This window comes from Melozone crissalis, unplaced genomic scaffold (genome assembly GCF_028551555.1).
Source record: "Melozone crissalis strain CALT ecotype California unplaced genomic scaffold, PUWL_Pcris_2 ptg000004l_1, whole genome shotgun sequence".
Taxonomy (NCBI): domain Eukaryota; kingdom Metazoa; phylum Chordata; class Aves; order Passeriformes; family Passerellidae; genus Melozone; species Melozone crissalis.
Window position 1 is genome coordinate 12,641,168 of NW_026535782.1, and position 25,599 is coordinate 12,666,766.

The 25,599-nt window shown below is 40.0% G+C and overlaps 2 protein-coding genes across 3 annotated transcripts in view; both read left to right on the plus strand.

Annotated features, from left to right (window-relative positions):
* ZNF800 (zinc finger protein 800) overlaps positions 1 to 6,151 on the plus strand; it is a 52,019-nt gene extending 45,868 nt beyond the window's left edge. The window contains exon 6 of the mRNA XM_054281004.1: positions 6,078 to 6,151. Coding sequence (XP_054136979.1) covers position 6,078 — 1 coding nt within the window. The 3' untranslated portion in view covers positions 6,079 to 6,151. The remainder of the gene's footprint in view (positions 1 to 6,077) is intronic.
* Positions 6,152 to 6,417: 266 nt separating this feature from the next.
* GRM8 (glutamate metabotropic receptor 8) overlaps positions 6,418 to 25,599 on the plus strand; it is a 306,821-nt gene continuing 287,639 nt past the window's right edge. For both annotated transcript variants that reach the window (XM_054280971.1, XM_054280962.1), the window contains exon 1: positions 6,418 to 6,927. In XM_054280971.1, the coding sequence (XP_054136946.1) occupies positions 6,418 to 6,927 (510 nt within the window). The remainder of the gene's footprint in view (positions 6,928 to 25,599) is intronic.

The window sequence follows — 25,599 nt, forward strand, 5'->3', positions numbered from 1 at the left end:
AGCAGCATCCCCAGCGCTGGCATGTGCTGATCGCAGGAATGCGAGGTGTTGGCAGGTGGATGTATGACACGGTTAAAAAACCCAAACCAAACAAGCCAACCAACAGCAACAGCAACAAAAACCAGATAAATAAGAAAATGAAACGCAAAACCCGTACAACACAAGTTGTAAAAATCAATCAGTGACCCAAAGTGTATGGAAATCCAGCGTTGGCGTTTTGGAGTTTGCAAGCTTCGGACCTCTGGGACCAGGGATTCATTAAAAGAGACTTAGGTTTGCATCGAGGGGGGAGCAGAAGCTCATTAAAGCTGACTAGTTGATGCAAGGAGAGGAAGGAATCACCGGCGGCTGGAAATAAAAGGCGACGCTTCTTTTTGCATCGCCGCTGACGGAGGTGCAGCGCTCCCGGCCGGGGACCAGGGCTCGGCGGGGAGCGGCGGAGCCCTGGCTCCAGCCGGGAAATCCGTATGTGCCTCCGTCCCCCGCCCCCGGGCCGCCTGGGCTGCCAGGCCGCGGCGGGAGGCAGCTCCAACCCGTCCTACGGCCGCTCGCTGGAGGCAGCGAGGCTGCGAGGAGAGCCGCGACGAGGCTGTGCCGGAACCCCTCCACAGCACACGCCAGCCGGGGTACGGATGAGCCTGGGAAAAGACAAAAAATAATAAATCGCTCGGCTAAGTAAAGTGGAGAACAATAGGGGGCTCCCTTCAAGGGAGAAGCGCGGCGGTGATGGGCGATGGTCGCGGAGTTGCGCGGGGAAGCCGGCTCGCCCAGCCCGGGGGCGCTCCCCGGGCCCCTCCGCTGGGCGGGGCTGGCCTGGCTGCGGTAGCCCTTCCTCGGGCCGGGAAAGGTGCCGGGCACGCCGAGAGCCGGGCAAGCGCGGAGGAGCGGCGCGGAGAGCCGGTGCGTGGCCGGCTGCTGGCTCCCGCCGGTGTGCGCCGGCGGCGGGCGGAGACGGGCGGCGGGGCAGAGAGCGGCGGCGGGCGCGGGGTGCGGAGCGCGGTGCTGAGCGGAGTGCCAGGCGCGGTGCGGAGCGCGGTGCTGAGCAGAGTGCCAGGCGCGGTGCTGAGCGCGGTGGGTGCCGAGTGCGCGGGTGCGGTGCAGGGTCCGCGGAGTTCGCTGCGGTGTGCCGTGCGGAGGCGCGGGTGCGGTTCCCGGAGCGCTGTGCGGAACGCACGGGCGCGCCGTGCGCCGGATACGGAGAGCGGGATGCGGAGAGCGGGATGCGGAGCGATGCTCGCCGGGGGCACTCGCCCGGGGGACTCGCCCGCTTGCCGGGGCCGTGGCCAGGGTCGGGAGTGCACACAGTAGGGGACTTTCCTGCCGGGTGCCCCGGGACGATTTCGGCGTGCGGCTACGTTTTTGGGGACAAAGTCGCTCTTGCAGAGCACCGGACTGCACCAGCCGCGCCTGCTCTGAGCACGGCTGTGTGGATTGGGGAGCGGGAGTCCGGTGGGAAGAGGGTCAAATGAAAGCAGAAACAACAGAGAAATCTCTCCTAGGGTGCCTGGGAAAATCTTGATCATCATTTGCTAGACCAGAGCTGAAGCCTTTCTCTGAAGGTGTTAATACTGACGGGGTTCATTAAAAGTCCAAGCAAGGGCAGATGAAAATACTCAATGTAGTTTTCTTTTTAAAAATTGTAGGCTCCTCTTAGTCTCACCCCAGCAGAAGGACCTGTGTTGGATTTTCTCAGGGTAGCTTGTTTGGTAAAGGGATATTTGCAGGGTAGGTGTTGTGGGGTATTTGGAAGGGGGCTGATCAGGCTGAGGGTAGACATCAGACTGCACAGGGAAGAAATAGTTCCTGTAAACGAGATGCTGAGAGTGATTCGCCTTGAAGTCCTGATTATTGTGGAAAGGTTACCTCTGTGGCAGGGGCACAGCAAACCATTACAGAAGAGCCGAGGTAGATAAGACTACTTACATCAGTGGAGAATTCTCTTGCAAGTTAGGAGTTGCGATGTCAAGGCCAAAGGTTTTCCAAATTCTCTTTTGTTGTCAGCAAAACCCATTAATCTTCTATATGTGTCAGGCTACTGTGTGCAGGTGGCAACTCTTTACCTGTTCTGTGTGGAAATTCAGCTATTTTCTCGTTGAGGAATGCTGTACAGGAGAAAGAAGCAACTTTGTGAACATTGATATGAATGTTAACAAGAGAATTCTTTCATAGTTCAGAGGTGTCAGTAGTAAAACCTCAAAATAATAAAATTTGGGGTTTTTTTCCTCCTCAGAACGTAATAATGGAATTTGCCATTGTTTTGTTTTCATTCAGTAAAACCAGATCAGTTTTGTATTGACTGGACAATCTGATATTTTGTGAATGGGTTTTCACTCTAGAACTTCTCGTATCCTAGTTCACGGAATATTTGCTTTATTTTGTCTTGGTACTGTTGCAACCATGCTTTAAATACAATAAGAGATTAGGATTTTTGGCTCAAACAAAATTTTAAACATTTTTTCTGAGGTATTTTTTTCTCCTCACTTATAGCTTATTTTGTCCCTCAGTAAAGAGTTCATGTATGTCTGTCTGGCAATGTCAGCTGTAAAATGTCCATCCTGTCTGTGCTCCAGAGACTACTCCTTGCTCCTGCTGCTGTCTGTAAATTGTGAGATTTTAAAAACTGTATTTCCTGATGGACATTTTGAATCTTTCTACATGTTTTCAGCGAAAGCTTCAGTGCCAGCTGAAGACGCTCTTTCAGGAACCTTGTTAACAAAATAGAAACATTTGCTGTATTTATTTAAGTATTTATCTGTCACTCAACCCATTATTTAGACCTTTTCATTAACATAAAGAGGTTCCATAATGAGCCTGTCTTTTAGTGCAATGAGTCTGTGGTTGAAGTAACGACTGCTCTGAGTTCATTCTCATGCACTGGTTCTGGCAGTGTGGTACAAAAATACACAACCTTGAGTACCAAATTTCTCATAAAGCTGAATGATTTTATGAAGGAAGTAATTTCAGAACGAGACACTACATGCACAAGTTTCCATCTCCCCTGTCTTGCAGTACTCCGCCTCCTTAGGTTTAAAAATAAATATATATTCTAGCAGAACAAGTGGAGGTTTGTGCTGAAATACCGACTTTAAAAATAGCAATGTGTTCTGATAATGCCAGATATTTTTAATGAAATAAACCCAAGAGAAGCATGTATTACAAGGTGACTGGAAGAGACGCTTTGTGGTGCACTTACTCTCGGGCTGTGCATGGGAAATACATGAATTTCTTCTCCGAACTCAAGTTTCTAGTGAGCACCAGCTACTACAGTGGGGAACCTGGTAAATCAAGAATATATTTGCATTAATTCAAACTTTTATGGTCTTTTGGAAAAGGACAGCATTTTACTTCAAATGAAATCTCTGCACATGAGAAAAGTTCATTCAGGCTTTATAGCCCAGAGGCCCGTGCTTTTTCACTAAAATTCATTGATAAAAATGGAATTAATTTAGATCATATGCTTTCTGCTTTGCTACACATACTTGAAATGTTCTGTAAAAGGTAATGTTAATCAATATATAAAAAGCAGTGTGCCATGAATAAATTAGGCAGTATAATAGAAGCTTTTATTTCTTAGGTAACATTAAAAAAAGACAAAAAGGTCTTAAATTTTTAAAAAGAACACTTTAAAATTTTATTTCTGTTTTATAGACAAGCAGTGGACACTTGCAGCTAAGAAACATGCTTCTTCAGGAAACCATGCAAGCTGAGGCAAGGCAATTAATGCTTATGAAGGCTATAATGTTGAAAAATGTTAATTGCCAATTCATTTGATTTTCAGTCAGTTCCAGATAATGTATTAGACTGACGATCTTGGGCTCACTGTAGCCTCTCTGTTGTTGTTAGAATTTAGGTTGCAATAGCTTAATCCATCACTATTTGTTGCATGAAGACTGACACTTGCTTTAATTTCTGGGCATTTTTTGGCTGTGAGGAATTAACCTGTGGCTGAGAAAAGGGAAAAAGCAGCATTTCTTTCCTTCAGGAATATTTTCCCTTCGTCAGTGATGCTTTCTTGTTCTCCATATAGCATTAAATAAGAGTAGTCTCATCTTATATTGCCTTAGTGAATTTCTCCCTGTCTGGTTTGTACATACGTGCATGGACCACTGAGTTCATTGTGGAGCCATAAAGCAAATTACCTCCATGCCTATTTTAGGGCTACTCTTTACTATTTTGAACCCATAACTGTTTTTTTTCTACTAAGGCAATTGAAACAACAGATAACTGTGGCTAGTTAGTAGTTCAATCTTTTCTCTATAATGTGGACCATATGAGAAATATCCCGTGGGCCTGGATCAAATTGCACTGCAGTGTGAGTCAAGTTGTTCAGTTTGTGAATGACTGAGTTTGGCTCACAGTGCTGGAGCCCAGGCACCTTTGTAACCTGTGTGTCTAAAAAGAGCCAAGGGAGAGTGATGGGATTATCACAAAAAACAGCCCAGATTTTGTGTCGCTTGGATTGGACTCTGAGCCAAATTCAAGCAAAACTGAATGTCAAGAGGTGCAGTGATTTTATTCATACCCATCAAATGTTTCATTTTCAACTGTTCATTTTCACGGTGAGATAGTTTCACATTCAGTAAAAGACTTTCCATTTGTGAATCCTCTTCTCAGGTCTTCAAATAGCCATCATTTGAAGACTACTTCAACTTTTGTGAGTTTAGTGTTATCATGGAAGGAAATAATGTGACAAAATTAGTGTAAGAAGAGGATTATCAATTTAAAGCATTATCAAAGTGCATTTTGAGTTTTGTTACCACATGATATGTAAAAGTTCTGTGGTTTTGTGTATTTGTCATCCAGTGTGACCATATTTTTGGTAGTAACCAGTCAGATCACTAAGGAAAAAGTAAATATTTACAGATGAGCCTGATGCCTGGATTTTCTGTACAGGCAGTGATATAGACACTTGCTCAGTGTGATCAATTCCATAGCAAGTAAAACTTTTGTTAAAAAAAAAGGAATAAGGTAAAGTGTACCCTAGGATGTCCACTGCTCTCCATAGCCTGTAACAGATGTACTGAGAGACTGGTTCAGATGCAATTGTCCACAGTGTGCCTATCTAATACCAGCTAAAATTACTTCTCGCTTTCTTCTCCTCAGAGGTTTAAAAATTTATTCAGGCACGTATAATTTTGTTAAGAATTGAAATAAATAAATGCCTTCACTTGAAAATTAAAGTGTGGGCAATTTGGAGATATTTATAACAGTCAGTCAGGTGTTTAGATATGTAGGCTGAAATCCTCATCTCGTTAAAATCAGTGGGATCCCTCCAAATGTCAGTGCAGGCACAACATTGTTACTATTTAATGTGGTCCAAATGCAAGCAGAGAATAGAGAAAATAGACCTTGTTAATGTTAAACCTCAGCTCAAGTCAAATGTTGAAAAAGGAACATTGGATGTTTAGCTAGTTTCCCAACATAATATGTTGTGTTCTTTTTACTTGAGAAATCAGCTACCTTTTCATAAAAATAATTTAGTGTTAGACATTATCTTGAAGGAGATTTAGATATATAGTTAGGCCCCCCTCAAAGTGAATTCCATTGGAGAAATAATCAGTCTCACATCCAAATGAATTGAATGTGCTTGTACTGCATTGGGTGAAGGGTGTACTTAAATTCAGGCGCCCTGATTACTCCATTGTCATAAACGAGACCTCTCCAGGAGTGAGAGTGTAAGTGGTTATTGCTCTTCTGTAGGCTGGAGCAGAATAATAACGTTGAACAGAATAATGCAGTAAAACAGAAAATACAGTGTGTTATGGATCAGGTCTGTTTCTGGGTGCCATGCAACATGAAGGTAAATATGAATTACTGCTCAGAATCTGAACACCAAGCTAAGTTTAGTTCCCCTGATTCGGCTCTTGCTCTGCTGGCATCATCAATTTCCTGGCTTATAGTACAGTGCGGCCAGGTGTTCAAATTCACTGAAGGCCAAGATTTGCTAAGTTAAAGAACATTGAAAGTAAAACCTAGGTGATGTAACTGCTATTCAAAAGTAAATACACTGTGTGACAGGTATAAAACTGCTGAAGTAAATGGTATTTCTCACTGTTTTTTAAATTTTTTTTTTTCAGAAGTACCTCAGCTGTAGGGCAAAATACAAGGACATAAGCTGCTGACCTCCTTTTAGCATCAGGATCAGACATACTACCCTACTCCTCACCATCAATGAAGAGCAATTGAAAATCCGCCTCAGAAAAGCCGGTCAACCCGTTCTGTCAGTGGACATCTTTTGTAAAACACATTTTATGTACTTCTGCTGAGATCTTCTTTTCTACCTACCCACCGCATGGTTCTATATTACTTATTGGGCACTGATGGTAGCCTCCAGAAAGTGCAGCTTCAAATGGTCAGCCTCATCCTTTAGCAAGAAGAAAACCTGGATACTGGGTAGCTACAACGTCTTCAGAGAAAATGGTATACGAAGGCAAACGATTGGTTTCCTGCCATTGTTTCTTCCTGTTAACAGCCAAGTTCTACTGGATGCTCACTCTGATGCAGAGGACTCACGGCCAGGAGTATGCCCACTCCATTCGCCTGGATGGGGACATCATCCTGGGAGGACTGTTCCCCGTTCATGCAAAAGGGGATAGAGGGGTGCCTTGTGGGGAGCTCAAGAAGGAGAAGGGGATCCACAGACTGGAGGCAATGCTGTATGCAGTCGATCAAATTAATAAAGACCCTGATCTTCTTGCCAATATCACCTTGGGTGTCCGTATCCTCGATACGTGTTCCAGGGACACTTATGCATTGGAGCAGTCCTTAACATTTGTGCAAGCGTTGATAGAAAAAGATGGTTCAGATGTCAAGTGTGCAAACGGTGACCCACCTATTTTCACTAAGCCAGACAAGATATCAGGTGTGATAGGTGCTGCAGCAAGTTCTGTGTCCATTATGGTCGCAAATATTTTGAGACTCTTTAAGGTAAGTAACATTTACTGTGGCTTTTTTTTTTTTTTTAATTTCAAGAACAATGAAATAAGTTAAGTGGTTGTGTTGTCATACCTTCAAAAAAGAAAAGACACTTTTCACATTCAAAAATCTGAAATGGTTTGTTTGCCCTTTCAAAGCAGAGCGGGGAAAATACCTAAAAGCAGTGTTTGCAGACTCTATTTTAAGGTACCAAGCACTTCTCTTAAAGTTTCTGAGCAATCTGTGCACATTTTAACTCTTTAGGAATTTGTATCTTTACTTCTATGCTACTCAAATTTGCTCCATGTTAAGCATTTATGCTCATCAAGACTGGGTTAGGATTAATTTCCCAAATTTCCGGGAGAATGAAAAGTAAGATTTTAACACAAGTAAATCTTTTGGAGAACCAGATAATTTCCTTACATAGAAAGATATGCCAGTAATAATCTAGTGCTACTGATGTGCATGTCTAGCCAAATGAAATGTACTGTAAAATCTTTGATTTTCTTGAAATTTCTCCTCCTCCGTATTTTCTGCAAGGTGATATTTTTTACATATTTTTTACAGACTTTGTTATCACCTTGTGAGAGATTATTTTTAGGCAACAGTTCTAGTGGCATTTGTTTCCAAATACTTTATGAAGCTCAGACATTCTAGTTAATGGAAAAGTAAACCTGCCACTTGCTAATTACCTAAGTTAGATGAGAAGATGAACACATTCTAATCAATCAACTTGGATGGAAATGGTCAGGCAGCAGATATTTAACTTTTAATCCTTTGTAATGGCAAGCAACTGATGGTATGTTGGGCGCTTTTTTCTATGTGCAGAACAATTGTAACTTATGTCTGAATCTATTACTGTTCTACCACCCACTGTTCCTTTCATCCATTCAGAAATCTTCCCTTATTTCATACAACTTTACAATCACCAAAACCCACTTAAAGACCATTTCTTTGACTTTGGTGCAGAAGATTCTGATAATGTTTAATATTGCTGTTATGTATTTTGAAAAGTGTTGCACTTGTTTCCTAATTGTTGTAACTGAGATTGATTAGTAGTAGAGAAAGATTGGCCTTTTTTTATGGTTTCTCAGCAAAGTGCATTTCAGTCATTTGAATGGAGATTTTAGTCCTTCCTTTTGGTTCTCCCTCAAAGGAAATAATGATGGATTTAGGGTTCAGTGGAGGAGCAAAGTGACTGCTGGGTTGTGGTCATGTGTTCCTTTCAGTCTCAAAACTGATGCTCAGCTGCAGTTACTGCACAGGTTTGAGAGTAGAGGACTAGTTCTAGCCAAATGTTTTACTTGTGAAAATCAAGTACACAAAACTGAGCTAAAAGATGTAAAAAATGTTCTACATGGAGCTCTCCTCTGGAGTTGTGCTTGGTGGGGAGGTTTATCTGTTCTGGGAATCATCAGGCATGTTGCAGGAGATGTCTATTTTTCAGTTCACATCCTTTTTTGAAGTTGTGTCATCCTATTAAATAATGCATATTTATGAAATAATGATAGATGGAATGGTCGCTTTAATACCCATTGTAATGCAGGGCCATGTAGACTACAACTTACACCCAGTTTTGAGTTGAATAGGGTTCTATAGACTGATTTAAGAAACTAAGCCTGGTAAGACATGCATTAACTCTGAATTAAGAGCACCAAGAAGGAAAGAGGCCCATGAATTGTCTAAGATAGCAGCAATTTGTCTTCTGAAACCTTGACAGCTACCTCCTGATTTACATTATGCAATAAGATTGCAAATAACATTCTACTGCAGTCTTAATCAATAGAGGGTCATGTGATATCCCCTCTGGGGAAAGATCTTATTTACCCATTTAATTGATGTAACACAGCTGCTGGCAAAAGGAGGAGACATCTCTTTTAGTTTTAAATATGGATCCTGCACAAATATTCTTACTGATGTAAAAAAATGATAAATTATACCCTTTAATGTCTGATGATGGACCAGCATGTGAAATCTGTTTTTACACTTTCCTCTCAGAAGTGAATCTCTTCTGAGTAAAGGCTTCTGGATAAGGCTTTGGGTAGAAGGACGGTAGAAACCACTCACAATGGTTATAGTCAAGAGGATTAGGAAACTAGGGGTCATTTTCCAGAAACTTAGATGTGTAATTCAGTTCGGGTTGTATTCAGACCAAAGACATAGGCTGAAATTCTCAGCTCATGTATCCCCACAACTTTGTGGCTGAGGACCTGGACCTTGGCCTGCACTCATAGAGGCTCCAGACATGAAATTGTGTTTACTCTGTCTTGTTGTGTTGAGGTGGGACACTCAACTGGAGTGAATGTCTGTACTTGCATTGAAGTCAGCAGTCACCATCGTGCAAATGCCTATTTCCATTTTATCCAGGATGAGTGTGATTCATCCATATTTCTGTTTAACAGTGCTATTTAGAAAGTTGAACCTGTAATTTGAAGTTCAGTATTGCTTTAATACCTGGTCTGAAGTTCCTAAATGTCAGGACTACATATTTTTGAGAACATTATTCTCTGGCAAAATTTTAATTTGTAATGAAATTGTGAGAAGCATATTATACCTCTCAATGTGAATACACAAAGATAGTCTAAGAAGTGCTACTCTCAGCAGCTTGAACTTTTATGCTGCTATTTTTCTTTTTCTTGCAATTTTTTTTCTTTCTTTTATTGATTTTATGACAGAAAACATACAGGTCAATAGTTCTATCTGATGATCTGGTGGATAGCACAAACTGATAGTAAATGTATTCTTTTATCTAAGTGTTTCCATGAGAAGAGGGGAGGGAGGCCACCACAGAAAATGACCCCTATCTATAGCCTTTCTCCTGATCAAATGGCTTGCCTTGAATTCATCTCTCTCCTTTTTTGTTCTGTGAATTTTGAGGTGCCTTGCTATTTAACAGGTGATTTTCCATTGGTCTTACCCATAGTAGGGCCAAAACATTAAGGCACAAATTAGGACAGACTAAATTTCACCCACTGATGGTTTTAGACTTTCCAGAGGCACTTTACATACAGGAAACACTGGGGCATAGAATTGTGTGAAAGTCGACCTGTTATTTCTTGATTGTTTTAAGGTTGTTGGTTTTTGCTATAATTGTAAGTTGTTTTTATCAGGAAACATTAGGAGTGGGCTGCTTCACAAAGAAAACAGAGACAAGGGACCTTAGATTGGTAGGATCTATAGAGGAGCTGGCTGTCTCAGGCAGCTCTCACTATCACAAAGGGAACCTTTCTATTGACTCAATCTGTCAAAATATTAGTCCTGCATCCTTCCTTATATTTGTTTTAAAGAAATTTTGTTTTCCTGTAGGGTGCTTAGGCATGACTAGATGGGAACTTTTATCTGTTTTGTGTGACACTTAGGAGTATCTGGGTTGTTTCCCAGGCCCCCCAAACTTGGCCTGGAGGAAACAAGAGACTATGTAATTTAGCTCACTTCATGTGTTATGTTCCCTGTATTCAAAACTTCTACTTGTTTAATGTCTGAATAACTTATGTCAATGGTTAAAATCTGCTGGGAAAAGAGAGGCGTTTGTTGATGCTTGTGTCCTCACATCCAAACCCCACATACTATTTCTGAGTTCCTTGGTACACTCCATCTGTCACCTTCACACATCTTCTAGCCAGTGTCACACTAGGAGCAGCTAGGGAGGATGGTTTGCATGCAAATTGAGATGGGTAGACAGTATGCTTGGTGAATTGTGATCTCAAGCTTTTATGTATGTATTTATCTACATGTGTATAAGGCCAAATATTCATCGACAGCTTTATTCCTTCCTTGCCTTACTTTGCCTTGCCTGGCCTTTCCTTGTCTCACCTTCTGTTTTCACCAGTTTCTCAAGGCTAAATTACTTATTTCCTCTGTTTGGTCAAATTTCCTTTTTGCTGCAGAGCTGTAATCCACTTTAATAGGTGCTATCTGTGGGGACTAATATTCACTTCATGCACATTTGCCTTATGCATTTAATCCACGTTTACCTCTACAGAAGTAAGTAACACTTTCAACTTTATGGCAACCATCCAAAATGCAAGGGAGAGTGTCTTTCCGTAAATCTAGAAGTGAATATATTAGTTCTTCTAGCATTTTGCTTATCCACTTCCATTGTTTCGTTGCCTCATTTTGAGTTTTAGTGTATATCTTTGCCTGGTAGCTGTGCAGAGCTACTAGGGCTATACTTGGATGATGCTATTTTTATGCTTAGTTCCAGGTCTTTTTATGTTTGGCTGCCATTTGGCACTTTTGCTGCCTTGTGTTCTAGACCTGCACAGAGCAGCAGACAACAGGCCTCCCAGAAATGAGGGCATTACCATAGTACAGAGGCTTATCTCACTGAACTTCATAAATGCTGGGCTTTGAATTTAAATTGTGGCAGTGGAGTGCATCTCATGAAAAGGAATATGATGTAAATAAAATGTGATAACATTTTACCACCTAATTTCAGATACCACAAACATTTTTGTGAGGCAACCTGAGGCATACACAGATTCTGGTCTAGACTCTATATCTACAGAAATACTTGCACCTCATGAGCATCACAGACTTCAAAGGCTCTAGGAAGACACAGGAGTCAGTCTGTTCCATGTCTGGCTGCAGGCCCTTTCCATAATGGAAAAGCTGTATTATCTACTTTAAAGAAGTAAAGAAGAGGCTCAAGAATTTTACCCAACATATTGCTATTCATTAATAAAAAAATGTGCTGCACTGATTAAAAATATATCCATTTTCTGTTCACTGTATCCTGCTACATCTGTCAATATTTTCCACTGCATACCATTTGAAATATGTAATAGGATGATTTTCTTTTCCTGGTGGTTAAAACATATGTGGAAGATTTTTTGTGAAGTGTGAAGAAAAATTAATGTATGTAGGGAGAAGATGACTAAAACATTTTGAAAGAGGTCTTAAGACAAAAATATTTATTTTACTTTTGTTCTAGATAATATTCACACTTTCTGAATAATTTTTAACTATAAAAGAAACCAATACATCTAATTTAATTTTACAGTGCGTTTTTTGTCGCTTAATACATGCTGTATCTGTTTAGTGCCTGAGCATCTAGTCTTGTTATTGGCTGAAAAATACCTTTATTGCAATTATATTCTTTTTTTAAAATTGAACGTGTTTTACATAGAAGAAAAGTTCATCTCTCTTTATATTTCCATGGCAGTAGGCACTTGATTATGCAGAAAACCCCTTTTAACTCAACCATGATTCTCTGTCATTACCAGGTTAAATGTGTGTGGTCAAGAGAGGCAAATACTAGGTCAACACCAAGATAAAATTATAGGTACAAGAGATACTTTGCTAGCATCAATAATGAAACCGTTGCCAAATTTTTTAGTTGCAGCCAGAGGAAATAATAGGTTTTCAGATTCTGTGAAAACTGTTAGCGCTGATTAGCATCAAATTTTATTTGTGCTAAGCTGCTTGAGGCAAGAGAGTACAGAACCAACTTGATGCATTCATTCATTATTTTTCAGTGCATTAGTTTCTTAAATACTCCTCTAAAAGTTTAAGAATTTTGGTTTCTCACATTCCTAGATGTAGCTATAACCTGTAGGTAGGTAGTCTGCTTTTCTGTGTTATTTTCATTTGTTTGTCATTGGTTTGCTACAAGGCTTGAGAAGCATCTTCTGACCTTTCTGTTCTTCTCTTTTGTCATTTTGATTTGCTTGTGTTTAAGCATTTCACAGGAACAATCAGAAGCTTGATTAACATTGGTTAAATATTTGAGATGTCTCCCCTGCTTTTGAAGGCATGTTGAAACTGTCTAAAATGTTGAGGGTTTTATCTCATTCCATAAGTACAATACATGAGCACCTTACAAGGAGGGTGTAGCTGTTAAAGACCAACAATCTGATTTTCTTTCTACTTCCCTGGGGGCAGAGAATATATATCTATATATATCTATATATATCTATATATATCTATATATATCTATATATATCTACACATGTTTCTCTCACATGAAGGAAGCTGCATATGCAGAGAAAACGATTTCACCCTTTCCTGGCTGACACAGACAACCCATGCCCATATCACATACTCCTTTATTCCCCCACATCATGTGTCTGCATGCAGATTACCAGGGGGGGATGATTCCTGACCCCTGATGACTTCTGAAGCCTGTCAGAAAATTGGGAGACTTGGCTGGCACAGGTCACGGCCGAGTTATGGACTGTCCTGACAGGCTGACAGTGGAGGTAGCTGAGCTGTTGCTGAGAGATGTGCTCTGAAATAATGTGATTTACCAGCACAGACATTGCTGCTGATCTCTCAGGACAGAGCTCTGCTGATACGTCACGCTGACGGGAAGCCAAGGACCATTGATGCTTTTCCAGTGCTTTATTCCAGCAATGTTAGTTTTATTAGCTACAATGAGAACCAAATTAAGATGATTTTTCCCCCCCGGTGTTTAATTGTTTCAGTACAGTAGCAGTTGGGCAATATGAATAGTTCTCCATTCTGACTGCCATCAGAAACCAGGCACTATTGTGTTACAGCCAAGTAGTAGATTTTGTGTGTGCTTATTTCCATTCTCATTATTTTCCCTAAAGCATATTGTGCTTTTAGGATTAAACTGGTTTAGAATGCTTCAATGTATATCCTTGTGCTTCCTAGCATTTATCAGAGAAAAGTAGTCATCAGAACAAAAGTCTCACTGGAGGACACAAATTCCACAGCAATGAATTAAATAGCCAAGAGCAAAACACTCCTCTGGGCTGGAATCTGTGTGTACTCCCAGCAAGATATTATGTCCCCTATCTCTCTGACAGGACAATTGAGCATTTAAGTGAGGCCTTAAATTAGGAGGCTGTTGGCCCTTGGCTGTCTGTGTCCTCAATGGAAAGAATGAAATTCTTTCAGAAGGGGACTGGACCAGGTCTATGAGAGTGGATGCATATTTATTGTTTACAGAAAGATTATGGGTTAATACATGCTGGTCCTTGCATCAGATAGAACCTCTTCTCACTGGAAGGCTTTGGAAACCTTTGATGGAAGTGATTGGAGGTTTTGTAAGATTTCAAACACTCTCAAGGGTGATGCCAGTTTATTAAATCCTTCCTCACTTTCCTTTGGAAAGAGTTTTACTCATCATCTCCTTTTCTCTTTCTTTTCCAACACATTTATTTCTTTCTCTAGGTTAATTAATAGCTACTTTTTGACTGCTATTGCCAGTATTTTTCAAGTGTCTATTTAATTCAATAGTCTTCAAAGAAAATTTTTTTTCAGCCATGCTGAATAAGACTCTGACTGAGTCTCAGTTTCTGCAGGTTTGCGGATGAGTGTGTCAGCAGGAGGAAGAACTGTAAATTAGGAAACTTATGAGAGGGATCTATCTATGGAGATAACAGGGAAAAAGGGAAATGCTTGTTGAAAGATAGAACTCTAAAGGCACAAGGGTCTCTATCTTTATTTCCCTCTTTGTAGGATTTCTTGTCTGGCACTTCAGATAGATACTGGGCTCTAACTCTTCTCTGAAGTAAACTATTTCTGATAGCAATGCTGAGATATTCCATGGTACTGTGAGATCTCTCTTCCTGTTGTATTTCTTTTACAGCTTGAGACTGTAGAACACAAGCAAAAGTGATTTCTCTGAATTGGAATAATTAATCTTTTAAGTTTTGGCTTAAGTTTTTTTCACTAAAGGTGCCTCCAGCATTTAGTTATGTAGCAATGGTATTTGTAGAGGCAGAATCTCTATCCCTTCGTCATTTGTGCATGTTGCACATAGCCCTTCTAGAAATTGGAATGTAGAAAAAGTATGATAGCCCATTTTGGGTATCATTCTATGAAAAGTGCCTAACAATTTCCATAAGATTTTTACTTTGAGAGTGGCTCTGTTGCATTTAAAATGCCACTGCAATTGCCTTGCAGGCAGGGCACAATTTTTTTAAGGAACTCCGTTCCATTACAGGAACACTGATCCCCTAAAGTGGTAGTTACTCTTATTCAGATAAAATTTCTTTGTTTTTTGCTTGTAAAGTGCTGTGAAATATTAAGGTCTTAGTGAAAACTTATGACCACAGTTTTACTTAGGCAATTCATTGGAGCAGCTATTGTTCCTACAATGGTTCTCTAGGCCTGATGCTTTGGAAGCAAAGCCCAGGAAAGGAACTGAAGAAGGGGCTGGTTTTCTTGCCATTCTGGTTTCTTCTGTGAGTACTCTCTGTATGCTTTGGTTTCATGAGTAGTGCTGAAACACAGAAAGTATCCTAGAATGTAGGTGAGGCTGCAGGAGGTCTCCAGGCTGACCTGCCTATTTGGATCATATGTAAATGGAGTATTAAATAAAGTGGAGCATGATGAAATTCAGCACTATATTAGCACTATAGGCTAATAATAGAAGGGAGATAATGTACAGCATATATATTTGTGCTTTTGTAAAGGATGTTTGCTGTTATTTTATTACTGTAAATTCATTGGCTGTGAACCACATAGTCCAAACAACCTTTCAAGACAGTGCTGGGGGAGAAGAGAATATATCTTGGCAATCTGAGACAGGAACAAATTTATCATTAGGAGCAGCATAAAAAAACCTGGGGAATTCAGACTGTGCTCACTGCTATGGTGTCTGGGACCAAACCAAAACCACAGAAAGAGATAAATAGGCTGTCAGGGCTGATATCATACACTGAATAGAAAGTGCAAAGGCCTTGGAATCCCAAGACTATGGATGTCTTGCTGCAGGGGCATGACTTGTTTTAGGATTCGGATTTCTGGCTTCTTCTGTGTTGAAGAGACGAGACAAGTAGTGCACGTAGTTATAGTATAGTAGTTTTTCTATAGCTGGCTGGATAGGAACGACTTGTTGAATTCTGTTTAATCAAAAGGGAAACAGAGTCTGACTTTTGTGTGACTTTTAGTCTTGCTTATGTGAGGAAGAATCCCTGAGAGAACTATGAATTCCAGGGAAGCCAGTATATTGTACCACTCTTAAACTGGATGTGTCCAGAGACAAATAATGTCCTATGTCCATTAAAATGTTCTGTCATCACTGTTAGTAGGCTTTGTATTTGAGTAAGGTTTGTCCAGCAGGCACATAGAAAAAATGAAGATGAGTCCTCTATTGCTTTATGTAATTTTCAGAAATGATCATATTGATGCACTATTGGCAGCAGTCTGAAAATAGATAGGAATGTGTTCAATTAAAAGAGATTTTTCTTTTTTTGGTATGGGACAATACTGATCTTGGGGGAGCTGGCAATTTAATCTCCACAGACATGCCTCTCCAAATAATAATTTTATAATATGGATAAACTACAAACTTAAAACTCCAAATTCCACTCATAAAGAGGAGTTAGGAGAGCACAGCCATTTATAGCTATGAGCTAGGATATTGTTTCAGGAATTAAATTGTGGGATGATTATTAGAAAAAAAAAATTGCCAAGAAGTACTCCCTTGTATGTTGTTTAAAGTTTAATCCAGTTGTGTATGATGGGAAAAGTGCCAAATCTCCGGCCTTCTAGCTTTCTGAAAATTAGGTTAGATAGAAGTATAAAAATATACATTTTTATACCAGTAGGAAAGTGATCTAGGTAAAGCAGCTGGTGTTTTCCACTCCTAAATTTGATGGTTCTGCTTGCCATCTTTTGTACAACAAAGCACAGGATTTAAAAGTTACCAGCTGCTATATTTGCTTTCCAAAGTGTGAAGAAAACATGTATTGTCCTGAGGATTAAAGGGCTGATTCTCTTTGTGCTCAGTTCAGGCTGAACTGAAGTGTTTGTAATGAAAGTAAAAGCTATTAAAAAGCATGAAACATGAGAGAAAAATAACGTGTTTATGTCTTCTTTATTGGATAGGATTTGATGATGCCCTTAGAAAGTTTTAAGTGTAAGCATTTGTCTTATTAACTAGCATTTCTTTTGTGCATGTTGCAAACACTTCCACTTGCAAATCCTAAGTGCAGTCAGAGCTGTTGTTTCAACCCACTGGGAACTGTTTTGCCAAATATCATCAGAACAACAAAAACTCATCATCTGTGAGCTAGTTCACATCTCCAGTACTAACTAAACTGCATTTTGGATGTATAGGATATTAGAGACTGCAAAGAAAAAACAATATTTCTGGTGCTAGTTTTGGTGACTGGGATAAGACAGGAAGATAACTGTGCTGTACATGGGAGAATGAAAACCTTGCAGTTGGAACAGATGCTGAGAGTGCCCTGTGACTCAAGGTATGATTTCCTGACATTCCTGCCAAGTTTCAAAGCTTATGTGTTTTTTTCCTCTCCTTATTTCTATTTTTGGGCTGAATAGCAAAGAACTTGTGCTTTGGGAATGAAGATTCACCATTCTAGTTATCTCTAGAATTTTGTTGTGTGTTTGCATGCACACCGAATAATTATTCTGGCCCGCAGGAAAGAATGAGAGTAAAGATGTAAAAAGCTGATGAGAATGCAGGGTATTTTTGGTATGGATCACATAATCACTTGGCTCAATGGCAAGCTGCAAAGCTTTGTGTGAGTGTGACAGACTCGCCTTGCTGTGTGGTAGTGCTCGTTGAAGCCTTGCGTCCTTTGTCTTGCTCCAGCACAGCTTCTCTCGGTGACCTTGGGCAGTGACACAGCAGCGAATCCTCAGCCTCAGGGAGGGTGCCAGTGGAGCTGGGACTGATGTCCAGGCTCCCTGCCCCTGCTTCCCTGCATACAGCACTTCTGGGGCTGGAGGGATTTGTGAACATGAGGGCTCCTTGATAATCAGATATAAGAGTGAGGGGTGGGGGCATATAAATACTTCAGCTAGCTAGTCCTTAACGGGGGATTCCTTGTATCCTCTTACTCAGTTCTCTCCCCTGGGTTTTGCTATGAAAGGAGATTATCCAACTTGCAGTATGATTTAAATATGCAAGTCATCAGTCTCAGGAGCAAGTGGTGAAGCCTGCCTGACCTGTAATCAGAGGCTGTACATCCCCCTTAGGAAACCATGGCAGTCAAAGAAACAGAGCTCCAGAGTCAGGAAAAGATATTTGGATTATTGCCCAATAATATTAAAATTGTTAAAATTCATATCTGCAACCTATGTTAGGGTGATTGGGAAAAAATGAATGCCATTTTTATGACAAAGCATGAAATTAAGTAATGTGGTATTAAAGAAAATAAAGGTAGATGTGTGTGCACATGTATGTTCTACTAAGCTGAGAGGACTTGTATTTTTAAATGTTTGAGAAGAGAAACAATCAAAACAGTTTTGCTAGCTGAACATTATGCCAGTATGTTTCTTGGTGTCTCAGGAACCTTTTTTCCCCTCAATTTTTCATGATGATTTCATTAGAAGTTTGTTTGCTTATCTCTAAATTGAGTAAAAATCCCTAAGAATAGGCAACTTCTAGCAGCTCTGTGGTGAATAACTGCCTCATGTATTTACCAGGAGCTAAGAGGAGATTCTACACCTTTTAGAAAAGGTGATTCCTAATTTTAAGTTGCCTCCTTTTCAGTTGTTTTTAATCTACCCAAAGCATGAATACAGTATTGTGAGCAAGGCCCTGCAAATAAAGCTGAACTGAAAATAAACATTCATTTTATTCTGAACCAAAATGATCTTGTTTTAATGAAACTTGGGGGCTTCTATTTTTAGGTTGGGTTTTAATTTATTTTTTGTTTGTTTGTTTTCATTCTATTTTGGAGATTTTATAAGGTAAAATAAAAGTGACAGGTTTGAAATGTCAGTCTTTGGTACCATTCATTAAGTGCTGGTGCCCCTCTTACCCCACTGTTTGCTCAAGACTTAAACAAGGTTCTTGGGCAAATTCCTTTGGATTCAGAGAAGGAAATAAAATAAAACTTAGGAGATGGCATAGCTCAACTCCAGTCCCCACAGACACAGACAAGAGTGCTTTGTGGTAAAATTATGAGTTCTGGTCACAGAGGGTGAGAACTCTGCAGAAACAGGGCTGCCTGGGCTTGCTGTATGCAATGAACTTCCACCCTATAACTTTTCTTTTGCCAGAGCAGGTCTTTTCTCACCAGTCTGCTGTGTGCAGGACTTTCCCTGGAGAGCTCTAATCTCAGAGCTCTTTGTTAAAACAGGTCTCTAATGGTGCATCTTCTTGAAAACTCTTGCCTGCTCTTCTACCTCTAGATAGCTGGATACATGTGAAGGTTGCTGTTGCCAGATGCTATCTATTCACTGATGATAAGCTTTCGCAATGGGAAAATTTTACTTCATCCATGCTAAAATTCATTAAATGTTCATTAGAGTAATGATTTGAACTTAGCTATTCCCATTCCTCACTGAATACTGGACTGTACAGAGAATTACTCTCAGGCGGGTCCAATGGAAGTTTAATTGTTTGTGAAAACATGAACAGCTTCAGCAGGAGAGACTTTCATGTCCAAACCCCCTATAACTCAATGGTTAGTTGTTCCCAGCTGAGTACTTTAACCACCAGGCTGTTAAGTATAATTCAGGCAGCTACTGCAGCCTCGTTTTTCCTTTTGGAACATACTTGTGCATTGAGAGGATGAAGTACAAAAAACAAAATAAAATATGACGGATCCATGATGACAGAGACCAGAACCAAAGGAAAACCTTTTAAGAAGTCATGATAAATGCCATGGGGATTCCTCTATATGCCAGGGATTGCCAAGATTTTTCTTAAAGACTACGCTTGAAAGTCTTGGCCGGAGCAGTAACACAAAATTCATCTCACCCCCATCTTCAGCTGCCAAGTTGAACACAGTTCTCAAGGACAGACCCTTGGATTTGTATGAATGACTGAATTGTCCCACATGAGTCTGAAAGTCTTCTGGAAGTGCCCATGTATATTTGCTAGTCATAGATGAAGACACAGTGATTTTCACAGACTGGGAGTTTCTGACCACCTCCTGCCACACAGCACTGACCATCTCAGTTCTGTGCTGTCTAAATGCCAGGCAGCTCCCTCAGCATTTAGGGCTGATATCTCTGCAGTGAAAAACCCTTGGCATGACCTCTCTTATTTACTTACTCCCATAAAATGTAGATGGTTTTTGTTCTTGCCATATAGGCTTGTAATTTTGATTCGTTTTACATGTAGTACTTTATAGAAGGAGTGTAGAAATTTTTGTTTTGAATAGAGAACATTGGAGGACACTCCCACAGCAGCTATTGGCAGTGATATTTGTCATTCTTTCATTCTTCAGACTGTTGTGAATATTTTAGTTACTACAGTTATTTAGGCAGACTGATTCATAATAATAAATAATGTATTCAATTTCCCAGGTCCTATTTGCAGCAGTGCTCCAGATTCCTCCCTCTAATGCACTACAGACCATTCAAATATTAAAACACATGGAAAATGAATCATAAAAATAATGCAAAACAGTCAATTTATTTGTTTTATTTTTCAGTAATGGAAGCTTTTTTTTTCTGAATCTAACATACTAGTCTTTCTAAGCAGTGATGTGGCATTCCTTAACTGAAGGCTCAGGATGTGGAGAGGTCAGGAGGAGGCAAGGGGAGCAGCATGCAGCCAATATTTCTGCAAGTCCTAATTAAATAATACAGCAGTAGAATTTATTTGGGACATTTTTCAGATCCACTGACTGAAAAATAATGAAGTTATGGAGTTAGATGTCTATAGATGTCCTGATTTTATTAAAAGATTCTGTTCTAAACACTAACGGGGAAAAAAGTGAAAAAACATTATACACATGTATATTCCCACTTTGTAAGAGCTGAATTCTGCTGTATCTTCACCATGTTACATGCCAAGGAGAACAAAAAATGATGGCAGGAGCCTGAGAACAGGCAGTGCTCTGCAGTGCCAGCTGCCACCCCTGAGCACTGCACCAGGGCACCCGAGGAGATGAGAAATGCAAAATCACTTGATTGAAGTTGCTATACATTTGAGAGCTGCCCTGTGCCTCAAACCACCCAATGCACATGCTAATATTAACATCAAATTTTATTTTTAAAGTGTCAAATAGGGTCTTTGTTTTGGTTTACAAAAACCAGCCTCGTGTGATCTTCAGTGTGCTGGAGCAGCCTACCCTCAGCCAAAGAGTTAAAAATCACCCACCCTGCCCACAGTGGCAGGCTGTCCTCTGTGCCAGGGAAGCCTGTGGCAGCTGAGCTCTGGCTTTGCAGGATGCACATCTCAGTACCCCGGGCCAAGGGCTCTCCTGTGGGTGCAGGCTCAGTCTCCATCCACTGTACTGGGAATGCCTGGAGCTGGTGTGAGGACATGAAGTGACTCACTGAAATTTAGTGCAAAATGGTATATATGACCTTTCCTCTTCCTTTGGCTACTGCTGGAAAGCATTACAGAATGGTGTCAATTAAGAAGCATTTATTGTTACCTTAGGAAAAAGTGAAAGGAATACTTTGGTCTTTTCATCACATGGGCCAGTGCAGCATTTTGGTATGGATGATGATCATAGGAATGGTTTAAAATTCTCTCTAACAAAACTTCATAATAATACTGCAAAATTCAGCTACAGACCTGTGCTAGAAAATTTTAAGAGCATTTAAATATTCTTAAGCAAAGGATTATCAGGTAAACACCAGTAGAAAAGCAAAGTTAGTAAAATTCTGCTGCTAATATAACCAAAAGTAACATTACTTTTATGTATCCTTGATAATTTCTCAGTGCTACATGTGGATTTTTTTTTTTTGAAAATGATTTAACTTGCTGCAAATGATGTCTGAACTGGCCATCTATCACTGCACAGTTTGTCTGCGGTGCTTAGGAATTTAACACACAGAATGACAAGTGTAATTACATGCTTGTGAAACATATGCCGTAATTTATGGATATTAAGCAAGTATAAACAAGAGATCAAATCCTAGTGTAAGCAGTCATCCAAGAAATCGTCTTGACATTTATTTCATTAAAATCTTTCTTTCAGTATGACAGTCTGAATACCTGAGTTGCACTCACAGCACATCTGCAGATACTTTCCAATTATTTCATGTTTGCAAAGCAAAGGATCAGATACATGCACTCAGCTAACATTTAATTTTTGGTTACATTTCACACACCTAGTTATGTAGGTGTTTATCATGCTTATTATTATCCCTTATTATTATCATAGTCATCAATATTATTACTATTATTATTAATCTCCCAGAGGTGATTAATATACAGGACTTAAATAACAACATCCATTTTTTCACCTGTTTACACTGTGTGTTAATGTTCACTGCAATTTAAATTAGAAAACTGACTAAAAAAGGCTCAAGCCCTAGAGAGCTGATGGCTTGTTCACTTGAGATCCTGCTAGGAAGAGAAGCAGAAAAAGGGGAGTGAGATGTGCTGGGTGAGATGTCCCCAAAAGATTGGTGCTGTACATGTTAGGCACACTCACAGGTGTGAGCATGGGAGCAGGCTGGGCACTCAGACTCCCAGTTGGGGTCTTCCACGCCCTCTGGCTTACTGCAGTGCTCATAAGGCAGTGGCGTTGCTAATATTGTGTAGATTGTAAAATTGATTTTTATTTCCTCTTGTCAGGAAATGTCTTTATCTGCCTTATCCCTCCTGCTAAGTGGTGCTTTGTTCCATGAGCCCTGCCAGGGAAGTAGAATAAGCCAATATTTTGAAAAGGAGGGAAAAAGAAGGCGAATCTGGCAACCAGTCCCTGCCAGGGGCAAAATAACATAACTGATATAAACCAGCATGAATGTACAATGAAGTATCTTGAATGCCAGCCCACATGGAGGGATGGAAAATAGGTCTTGCCAAGTAAACTTAAGTGTCTTTTTAACAAGACTTTGAGTTGTAAAGATAACAGCATTGACTTCTGTAAATATCAGGATCACATGTCATTCTGTGAGGTACCTTAAGCACATTTTATTTAATAAGACCATGATAATTATATATTTAATATTTTCAATTATATTTCTTTACATTGATAGTTAATTAGGTAGCTTGGGGTTTATCTGGATAAGCTTATGCCCAGGGATGGGAAGGAAAGTCCACAGGGAAAAGTCCTTCTCTGCTAGCTACTGCTGATATTGCTCTTATGCCAATGCCTCTTTCTGTTAAGGAAATATTTTCTTGCCAGGTTGCCAGTGCTCCTCTACAGCCACTCTGGGCTCTCCTTTCCTGATTAGGAGCCAAAAACTGAAGGTTTGCTGCAGCCAGTTTTCCTTGAACCTTTTTACATATCCATCTTGTTTCTAAGGTTTTCAAGGAATATCTGTGAGACATAAACAGAGCATACTGGTGGAAGCTGAAATCTCTGTATTATCCAGGTCTCTGATGGCCTTCGAGTGAGATGAGCAATTGGAAGGAAGAAGGAGAGAACATGTGAAAGGCAAGAAAATGAGAATGTGTCAGGGAGGAAACCTACAGAGAAAATTACAGCAAATATACCTGGTCTCTGTTGGTTGCTATCTTACATTCCTGTCATCAGCTTAGCAAGATGATAGCAGTTGTATCATTTGAATGTATTGTTTTCCTGTTAGTTCAGTCACTCAAGCTATTTCAAGGTATGCAGACTGAGACAAAAGAAATATAATTTCTGGGGCAAGATTATTCATGCTATGTATCCTGCAATATAAAATTCTGTCTCTATAATTAAAACACAAGTAATTTAGGAAATACTGACTTGATCCAGAAGTTGTGGCTAAAATTATCCTGTAGCAAGTCTTATCAAAATCACGATGATTTATCATGAGATCAGGAGAACAGATACTGCTTAGTTTGTGATTTAATCCTAATGATTGGTAGTACATGCAAAGTCGTAAAAGAGTAGCCTGGAAGAATATGTTAAAATTAGTCATTGAATCACAGAATATAGTCTTGAAATTCAATGGATAGAAAGCAAAATTGTCAGGGCCTGGTACTGTCAGGGCACTGCTATTGCAGCAGGAGGCTGAGGACAGAAGACACATCTGTTTCAGCCTGCAACCACCATGTGAGCAATGCTAACTTACCACTGCAATGTTGTGGCCTGCAGGGTCCCGAGCCAGAGGACTATTTAAAAGATTAATTGGCTGGAAAGCATTCAGCACCTCAAATCTATCTGTGCTGCTTGACTGTCAGATAGATAAAGTCTCAAGCTTCTTCCCACTTGAAATGTCTTTTCAGGCTGGAAACAATGCACTTCCCCAAACAGACAGAAAGTATGCTTCTTTATAATTTATAATTGTTTGTTAGTTTTTGCAGATGTGCTAGATGTCAGAAAGTTATTTGCCCTGAAATTTTCTGCATTTATTCAATGTTTTCAAGAATACAGTTATTCCTGAAAAGGATATTAACATCTCATTTTATTATCCATTTCACCTGGGAGGTTTCTGGTACATGCAGGATGATGGAAAGATAGAAGATTGTAAAAATCACAGTCCCTCTGCAGCTTTCTCTTGCAAGGGAATGACTACTATTAATGTGGCTGTCTTAGCCCATTCCCTGTAAGATAATGAAATCAGCCCTTTTCCAGTACCATGAACCTTATTGGAACAAACAAAATTTGCTTTGGGAATCCCTAGCTTTGCAGGGCCTGCTCATTATTCTTTAGCTGCTCTCCTAAAAGCTGTTGGGCTTTAAAGTACTTTGCATCAGTCTGGAATTGGCTGCAGAGCAGTCGAGCATGGTGTAATTTGCCACCAGGCTCATTGCTTTTTTGGCTCTTCGAGATCTTTCTCAGTTACACCTCTGGAATGCCTCAGGAATACTTTTAAGAAGTCCATGACATGAGTCCTGAATTAATCTGAATGTGCCACAGTTTGGGTCTCACTGCGACCAAGAGCATGACAGTGATCCAGTGATTGTGCTCAGAACATCATCCTGTGTTTCAGAGGACTCAGAGGCACTGGTGTATGATAGCTTTTAAATCTCTTTTGTTCAGCTAAAGCAATGTTTACCCTTCATGGTAATAAACACTGAAGCTATTAGGTAAAGAGGAGATTGGTCACAGATAAGCATTCCTGTGTTCTGGGGGACTTGCTTTTGCTCTTGTTCACATCTTGACAGTCAAAAATTTCCAGACCTGCTGTTTCAGACGTGCAGTTCATTTTTTTTTCCTTTTCAGTTCAAAAAAGTAAAGAATCTAGGATTTAAATTTGAAGAAAAAAATCAAATACATACTGGAGTATCCATTCAAATTCACTCTTGCACTGTTTACTATGAAAGCACAAACCACTGTTTAACTTTTCTCACAAGCCAAGGAAACACATAAATCTTTATTATCTCTGTACCAACCTTTCCCATCTCTGATCTTCTCTATGGATTTTAATGTTTGCTTGCTTCATAGGACCCATTTGAATAGCTTGAGTAGCAGAAGCTCACATGTGATTTATTTTTTTAAGTTTTAAAAATGAACCAAACAAGTACTGTCTGTTTAGTTTGCTCATGGAAATTTATATACGAATGGAAAAGAGAAATTTCAATGTACATGACTAATAAATTAGCAGTCTGTGGTCCAGAGAGAAATGGAAAATTGCAGCATTAAATCAATTTTATGTGATAACATAACAAAACAACAGATTGTTTGGGGTACTTGAGGTAACCACCTTTCCCTGATAATATATGTTTTTCAGTAGCACTGAGCAACACATTCTTCATCAAGTTTATAGTGAAAATTTCTGACAGCGGCAGGTGAGGAATTAGTTTTGAGGATGATGTCCTTCTGGTAGCTCATGCTGAGAATGATATTATTTATATTAACTGGCAAAATAGCCTGGCAGCACACAGGCAATTACCTCAATTTTATGTTTAGTGCTCTTCTCATAAATCTGTGTAATGATGGCATCTCTGTTATG